Source organism: Mandrillus leucophaeus, unplaced genomic scaffold, assembly GCF_000951045.1.
Source record: "Mandrillus leucophaeus isolate KB7577 unplaced genomic scaffold, Mleu.le_1.0 Scaffold145, whole genome shotgun sequence".
NCBI lineage: Eukaryota > Metazoa > Chordata > Mammalia > Primates > Cercopithecidae > Mandrillus > Mandrillus leucophaeus.
Window position 1 is genome coordinate 4,259,852 of NW_012101421.1, and position 8,684 is coordinate 4,268,535.

The 8,684-nt window shown below is 44.0% G+C and overlaps 1 protein-coding gene across 2 annotated transcripts in view; it reads left to right on the top strand.

Annotated features, from left to right (window-relative positions):
• Window positions 1-732: 732 nt before the first annotated feature.
• Window positions 733-8,684, top strand: part of MAPRE2 (microtubule-associated protein, RP/EB family, member 2) — a 187,018-nt gene continuing 179,066 nt past the window's right edge. Inside the window, exon 1 of one of the 2 annotated variants that reach the window (XM_011974415.1) lies at window positions 733-1,018. Coding sequence is in view for 1 of the 2 variants with exons in the window: in XM_011974414.1 (XP_011829804.1) it covers window positions 2,458-2,481 (24 nt within the window). In the remaining variant the exon portion in view is untranslated. Of the gene's footprint in view, window positions 1,019-2,185; window positions 2,482-8,684 lie in introns of those variants that run through there. The other variant, XM_011974414.1, reaches the window with a different exon arrangement.

The following is an 8,684-nucleotide window of genomic DNA, read 5'->3' on the forward strand; positions in this document are numbered from 1 at the left end:
AAATTTGGCTTCAACAATATCCCCAGGTGATCCCTCTTAAAATTTGAGAAGCACCGTGCTAAATCACTCCACTACGAAGACTTGGCTTTAATGAACGCTGGGGGAGATACAGACAATCTTTCCCCCTGAGTAGCAATTTGTAGGGCGCGGGAGGAAAGGTATATAATGTGTTTTCCAAGAGCTAATAGGATTCAGACAAATCCTTGCTGTTTCAAACACTAGAGATCACTGCGACCAGCGCGGGTCGGGACCACTTCCAAAAGCGGCAGATCTTGAGCTGGATCTTGAAGCCAGAACATGTTCTCATTTCATTAAAAATAGCTGCTGTTCCAAATGGACAAGCAGTAAACTTCTGGAGTTCGCTTCTCCAGCCTGCACTCCACTTTCCAAATAGAACCCAAATATCAACAGCATCAACAAGCAGATTTCAAACCCCAATAAAACACGCTATTATTAAATTGTTGTATTAGAATTGCCTAGTTTAATTAGTAATATTCATGACAAAACTAGTTTGCCCCTTATTATCAATCTTGCTCCAGGTAGAAGTACAAACACTTGGTGTAAAAAGCAGATGCTCCCCGGTTGGTGTGCAAGCCCCCGTTTGCAGGTACTTAATTCAGGGTGTGGCAGCGCCTTTTCAAGCCCCCTCTGCAAGCCGCGCCTCCTCCCTCTCGAGGCCTCCTCCCTCTCGAGTGGGGTCAAACTACTTAGTTTGTTTCACCCGCTGGCACTTTCTTCCCTGTCACGAATTCATCCTGTCTTCCTTTGGCCTGAGACAGCGTCTTCAGGCGGGTCGGCTCGGACCTGCCCAGCGGGGCGCCCACCTGCACCCGCACCCGCACCCGCGGGAAGGGGCGGCGCTGGCCGGGCTCTCTCGGGTGGACCCGCGGGGCGGCGGCGGCGGTGGCAGACTGCGAGTCACGTGCGACAGAGGGGGCGGAGCGCTGCCGGCCGGGTGGGTGGAGAAAACAAAGCCCCCAGCTGTCAGCAGAGGAAGGAGGCGACAGCGCCGGAGCAGGTGAGTCAAGTGCATTTAAAGCGGTACCGCCCTGGCTCACCCCGACACCCCCTGCCCTGGAGCAGTCCCTCCCAGGCCAGGGGCTGGCCGCCCCTCCTCCTGCCGCTGAGTTCTGCAGCCCACGGGGGCTCCGAGCAAGCGGAACAGGGGGTCCAGAGTCCAGCAAGAAGTTGTGCAGGGGTCGGCTAGGCGGTCTCGGTGTGCACCCCGCCGCGCTGCCGCGTGTAGCATCTCTGGTTCGGGGCCCCAGCTTTGTGCACCCCAGAAAAGGGGAGGGAGGGAGTTGGGGCTGCCACGCTGGCAGAAGCGAAGTGGACTGGTTCTAAGGGGTGAGGCTGGGGCTGCCCAGGGTAGGAAGACGGCGTTGGTGAAGGAGGGGGGCTCGTGATTGCGCGACCGCGGCGCAAGATCCTCCAGGCTCTAGCGGGGAGCCGGGACTGAGAGAGCTGGGGGCGCTGGCAGGGGCTGCGCGCTTGGGGGCAGATCAGGAAGTATAGCGCGCTAGCGTTCGCCCGCCTGGGAGCATCCCCCGGACCCCAGGCACTTCCCCTTCGACAGCCACTACTCTCCCACTCCGACACCGGCCACCATCCGCGCTCCCGGGACTCAGGAGCCGGGTGGGCGCAAAAGGAAGCGGGTTGTTATTCTGCGCTCAAGCGGCTCTTCTGCAGGGAGCACGGGAGCGCAGGGCGAGGGCTACTCAGCGACTTCGCACTCCGCTCAGTGGGAAATTCTTCGGTCTACACTTAGAAGGGCTATGCCGAAGCCAGAAATCCCACAAAGAGCCGGGAGAGGGGTGGACGCTGAAAGCCGTCCCCTCTGAACCTGGGGTGCTCCATAAAGCTGACTTTCAGACCCCAAAAGGGCTAGTGGGTTTGGTCACTCCTCCAGTGACTTCGTCAATCCAGTGCCGAGGGCAGAGCCGTAACCTCGGAGAAGGGGCGCTGCAGCCATTTGATCAGGAGAAGCCTTTGTCTTAACCCCCAGGCCCCTCCTGCTAGTCCTCGCAGGGTCAGTAGCGCGGGGAGTAATTAATATTCCGAACGTTAGCCGTTCCTTCACCTTCGCACCAGCCAACACTGCTGTCCCCTCCCTGAGTGTCTTCTCTATCACTTGCTCACATCTCCTTTTCCAAAAAAAAAAAGAAGAACAAAAGGAAAATAGTGCAGACCCGCTAGGCAGGAAGAGGTCACTAAAAACACTATCGTGCTGTCAATGTAGAATCAAGGGTTAAGCGCTCAAACCCGCGCCAGCGCGGACCGAAACGGAAGAACTTCCTTGATTAGCATAGTATCGACCTTGGGGCCGCGCTGCGAGGCGGAGGTTCGGTCCCAGCTGGGGTGAAGTGTGCAGACCGGTCGCGATTGTGGTCAGACGCAGCACCTACTTCTAATCTGAGGACCCGCAATTTACACCTTTGCTGAACAGGACACTGTGGAATGAAACAGAACAGAGATCAAAAGGTAATCTGAAGAATGGCAACGTTTCCCCTGCTTCTCTTGAACGCTAAATTTGGCCAAATTTTTATCAAGCAAAAGGGGTATGGTTCTTGGTTAGCCTGTGTCCCCTCTGGAAATGAAATGCTTCCTTACTTTGCTTTCGTTCTTTTCTGCCAAACTGATTAAAGACATCAGTTAGGGGTAAGATAAGAGGTCTGGGAGCTCACCAAGTGATTGGTAGATAAACTTAACCGGTAAATTTTTCTTGTGTGGGTCTCTATCAAAGCACTGGTTCTAAAATTTTGCTGCATATGGAATCACCTGGGGAGCTTTGAGAACTCCTGATGTCCTGATCACATCCCAAACTATTTAAATCAGGTTGTTTGGGAGTGAGAAATAGGCATAGTATTTAAAAGCAAAAACAAACAACTCCAGGTGACTTCATTGTGCAGCCAAGTTGGGAAAACTCTATAGCAAAGGAAGAGTTCAGTGGCCAGCAGCAAGCAGCAGGCATTGCAAGACAAGATGCCACTTTAACTACTTGGGTGGGTGAGAGAAAAGACGCTGAAACTGGAGTACCGATGACTAACACCCTGGGGTGGGGAGCTGTGATCTAGCAGCCTAGCTGGTGGTGACACCTACCACATCATTTTTCCCTTGCCTGGCTAGGGTCTGATTGGAAAGATCGAAGCTTACTTCAATGCCTGGTTTCTGCACTGTTGTTAAGGGAGACGGATAGAAACTTCCATTCCTGTGATGACTCATGTGTAGCAGGCAGTAGGGAAACCCAGCAGAAACATACTCCAGCAGCCTGGTGAGTCAGCAGGCTGCACAGCGATCCCAGTGAATAGGAAGTAATTGCAGCGAGTAGTTTGTTGACAGGCACAAACTCCACTCCTTTGAAAGCACATTTTAATATCTGATCAGGATCTACTAGCTTGCAGGAGCCACTCCCTTTAAGTACCCCATTCTGCCTGTTTCATATAATGCCCTCTTCTGTTAGAAGGGGAAACACAAAGCTAACTAGACATCCTGTAAATTCCTTGGTGGGAAGCATATAAAAAAAAACTGTTGGGAAAGTGTAAACTGGTTTGGGTTATTTCAGTTATGTGAAGTAGGATGAATATGTAACACATAACTTTTGCATACAAAAAAGTCAAATATTACTTAATTATACATCCAGGAGTGGATTAAAGGATCTATTTAAATAGAAATGGTTAGACCTAACATTTTACATAAAACCTCGTATTGGCTATTAACCAAAGGTTTCTTGCCTTTAAAAAAAAGTCATCCCAAAAGAATGACTCCAGGATAACCTGTTATTTCTGGTTCTTTGCATCTTTAAACAGGTTATCTTAGAGTCGTCAAAAAACAAACTTTCTTTTTCTTCTTTCAGTTTTAATACCAATAAATAAAAATAGTGAAGACACTATTTTTAATGTCACTGTCACCCTCTGTACTGTTGTCTAAATGCTTTCTTCCCCATCCTGAATTTCCTTTTCTTTTTTTTTTTTTTTTTTTTTTTGAGACGGAGTCTCACTCTGTTGCCCAGGCCGGCACAATTTTGGCTCACTGCAACCTCTGCCTCTCGGTTCAAGTGATTCTCCTGCCTCAGTCTCCTGAGTAGCTGGGATTACAGGCACACACCGTCATGCCCAGCTAATTTTTATATTTTTACAGAGATGGGGTTTTGCCATGTTGGCCAGGCTGGTCTTGAACTCCTGACCTGAGGTGATCCACCTGCCTTGGCCTTCCAAAGTTCTGGGATTACAGGCGTGAGCCACGGCACCGGCCCTCAATTTCTTTAAGGAGGAACAACGGTGTCTTGCACACAGCAAGCACTCAATATTGTTGGCCGTTGAACTTCATCTGAACCTCTCTTATAGCCTCTATTGTAGCTTGCTTGGTATTCTATTTTCTCGTGGGGGCCTTAACGTCTGTAGCCCCCAAAGCAGGCGCACAGACTTTGTGAGTTACTGATACTGCTTGTTCGTACTGAAGAGTATCAAAAGATGGGGAGAACACTGAAAACCAAAGCGTCCTGAGTACATTCAGTTTGTTGTTTTCCAAGACAGACATTCCGGATATATAAAAGCCGAAGTCCTGTTACAATTCTTTCTTGTTATGATAGCTCATTTGTTCACTTACATTTTATACCCAACAATTTAGCATTTTGAGCATAACTAATAATTATTATCACATTTAACCACACTCTGATGGGCCAAAGAATCACTTCACAAAATTTCACTCTACTTATTATTGTGAAAAACCACATATGAATTTAATGAGCTAGGAGAGCCATTATAGAATAGATTGACAGTTAAATAGCTTTTATTTTCACCTGTGTATTGCCCATTGAACTAGCATAAGTACATTTAAATCGCCAGCATATTAAAAGTAAGAAGTTGGATGTATTTTGTGATAAGTACAACCAAAACTATATGTTAATAAGAATTTCCAAAGGCCAAAATGATATAAATGCATTCATTCTCACTTCTGTGTAGTTTAGAAAAAGAACTGGAGAGGCACTTCTGAAATGTCAACACCTTTTTGGGAGGCATAAGAGATAAAGTAATTTAGAAAAACAGAACTAACTTTGGGAGGCCAAGGCGGGCGGATCACCTGAGGTCAGGAGTTCAAGACCAGCCTGGCCAAACATGGTGAAATCCCGTCTCTACTAAAAAATATGAAAATTAGCTAGGCATGGTGGCACACTCCTGTAGTCCCAGCTACTCGGGAGGCTGAGATGAGAGGATCACTTGAACCTGGGGAGGCAGCAGAAGTTGCAGTGATCCAAGACTGTACCACCGCACTCCAGCCTGAGGGACAGAGGGAGAGGCCATCTAGAAAAAAAAAAGAAGAAAAAAAAAAAGACTAATCAGGTTACTTCATATTAGTGAGAAATTGTTTCTCAGAGTATGATATATACCTAGCTCTGTAATATTTACAAGTAGGCTAAAAGGGGTAGAGTAGGAGAAAGTGTGTCATCTCAATTTTATAAGCTCTAAAGTGTTTGAGAACAGACGAGAACCACCCAGTCTTATTACCTTAAATTTATACAGCCCTCTGGTCTTATTAACATATCAGAGCTTAAACATAATTGGGTAAATGGTATTCCCAGGTGCCAAATTACGCAAGTGAATCCAACAAGTTAGGTGATCCCGGCAATGCCAAGGCATTGACTCCTGGATTATTGACTCCTTTTCCAGTGTTTATTGCATCATATAGGTTTTGATGCCGTCTTGCCTTGAGGCTTTGGCTACACAAGACTGGTTTGAATTAACTCCTTCCTCAAAAAGTAGAAACTACTCTACTCACATACGTCATTCTCTCAGCGACTTTATTCTTTCTTTCTTTCTTTCTTTCTTTTTTTTTTTTTTTTTGAGACGGAGTCTTCCTCTGTCACCCAGCCTGGAGTGCAGTGGCACCATCTCAGCTCACTGCAAGCTCCACCTCCCGGGTTCACTCCATTCTCCTGCCTCAGCTTCCCGAGTAGCTGGGACTACAAGCACCTGCCACCACAACTGGCTAATTTTTTGTATTTTTAGTAAAACGGGGTTTTACTGTGTTAGCCAGGATGGTCTCGATCTCCTGACCTCGTGATCCACCCGTCTCAGCCTCCCAAAGTGCTGGGATTATAGGCGTGAGCCACCACGCCCAGCCAACTTTATTCTTAAGTAATTAACCTTTGGAATTAACCAACCCCAAACATTTTGAGCCATCTTTAGCTTTTTATCTAGGTAACCATAATAATAAGTTCTTCAAATCTTTTTCCAAGTCATAGAAGTGTAAACTTTACTAGAGACCCTTACAGATTAGTTCCACCACCCATAGAAATCTTAAATGCCTGGTGCCTCTTCACTAAGGAGTCCTCCAATTTATGCTTGACTGTCTCCCTCAAAGCACATTCCCATCTCTCCTTGCAGCATTCACCTATTGGAGGCCACAAAGAATACATCCAACTCTATATAATTCAACTGCAACCATCTTAAACATTGAAAGAGAATTTATACTCTTTAATCGGAGATAATAAAAAGTCTGGCTTTGGTATTTCAAACCTCTTCATTTCACAAAATTTTTGTTCCAAATTTGCAAGATTTGAGAAGTATCCAAAATTATGTTTCTTACACCAGAGCTTTATTGAATATAATTAATTGGTAAATTTGCTTCCAATAAACCTAATCTAGTAATCTATCACTTCTAAAATCACTGACAAACTTCATACAATTACATTAAGCTGTGTTGAGATGAAACTCACGACTCCATCTGTTTCTAGGATCAGCAAACTGACCCATTGTTTGTTTTGTGTGACCTTGAAGCCAAGATGGGTTTTTATATTTTTTCAGTCATGGAAAAATATTCAAAGAAGAAAATACTTGAGGACACTTGAAAATTATATAAAATTCAAATCTCTGTGTCCAAAATAAAGTTTCATTGGACTGCAGCCACACTTATTTGTTGACATCTTGTCTATGGCTGTGGCAGCATGGAATTGTTGAACCAGACTGTATGCCCACAAAACCTAGAATATTGACAGCAAAACTGCAGACCTCTGATTTACCCCAGTTTAACATACTTCAAATTTTAAATAAAAATTTCTTCACTTAAAGCCTTAGTTTTTTTTTTGTTTTTGTTTTTGTTTCCCTTAGAGAAGGTTAAGAAAAAAGGAGTTATCAACTATAGGTCAACTAATCACTAAAAATAAAAGACAGTTTATTTTCATATTCTTCTTGTGTACGTACTTTGCAAAAAGCAGTATATTTCTAAATATATGAATTTTAGTGATATGGTCAACCGTATAACTTCTGAATCCAAAAAGCCCAAATAGTGCAATACTAACTAGTAATCATTTCCAGAGCTCTAGAAGATGTGAAAGCATGTCCTTAAGAGCCATCCCAGTGTGAACACTTCTCTTAACTCTTTAGCCAATGTTTTTCCAACCTATGAGGGCCTTCATATGCTTGTTTTAGTATATTAAGACATAATTTGGAAATTTATTCAGATTTAGAAATTTTTATTGACTGTCACTTCAAACACTTAACATGATGTGGAAACTTGCTGTTTTTGGAAATAGCACTACTATTTTCCTTTTCATTTAATTACATTTATTTTATTTTGAGACAGAGTCTCATTCTGTGGCCCAGGCTAGAGTGCAATGGTACGATCTCAGCTCACTGCAACCTCCACCTCCCAGGTTCAAGTGATTCTCATGCCTCAGCCTCCCAAGTAGTTGGGATTAGAGGCACACGCTAACATATCTAGCTAATTTTTATACTTTTAGTAGAGATGAGGTTTCACCATGTTGGCCAGGTTGGTCTCGAACTCCTGACCTCAAGTGATCCACCTGCTTCAGCCCCCTTAAGTGCTGGGATTACAGGCATGAGCCACAGTGCCTGGCCTGGAAATAGCACTACTTTTCTAAAACATACATTTAATGTAAATTGCTTGCTACTTGTAATGGCAAGGATCACTAAATCCTAAAAAGATATACACATGATTACTAACACTGCTAAAGTTGACATTATGCTGTGGACAATTTTGTTTAAAATTTCCAAATTCAAAAGTAGACCAGATTATAATCCAGAAATTCCAAATTCATCTTAAATTATTTCCAGTCTGCTCAAAGCTGGAAAGATTACTATTAAGATTCCAGAAAGGATATTAACTACATTGATGGGAAGGAGTCTCAGTTTTTTATTTTAAGTGTTGCTTGTCATAAAACTTCCTTCAGCTAAAAGAACTTCCTCTTTTTGATGAATTGTTAATGTCACAGAATGGGAGTTTGCGATGAGTTTCACTTAGATAATAGAGCAACTTGAAGGGTTGTATATAACGGGTGTTCTCTTCACCCCTTCCAGAATCAGCTGCAATTTGTAGACTGAAAAGACAAAGGGATTCCTTTTTCACCAAATCAAACAACACATTATACTTAATGTAAGTTTTGAGGTACCTAACATCAGCTAAATTATTTCTAAAAACAAAAAATTGTGTGTATTTAATCCCATCCTAAGACTATTGATAGTAATGGCATGTTAGGTCACTGACTTCCACGTTAACCCCTAGTGCTTCTGATGGGGGAAAGGAGGAAAGGGATGGCTGGAGATTGATGTGTAACTCCCATGCTGACTGGGTAAGGAACCAATCCAAGTGAAATTAACTGCCCTTCCTTATCATAATCTAGATTCACATTTTAATAATATATTATTTAATATATACATTATATATTG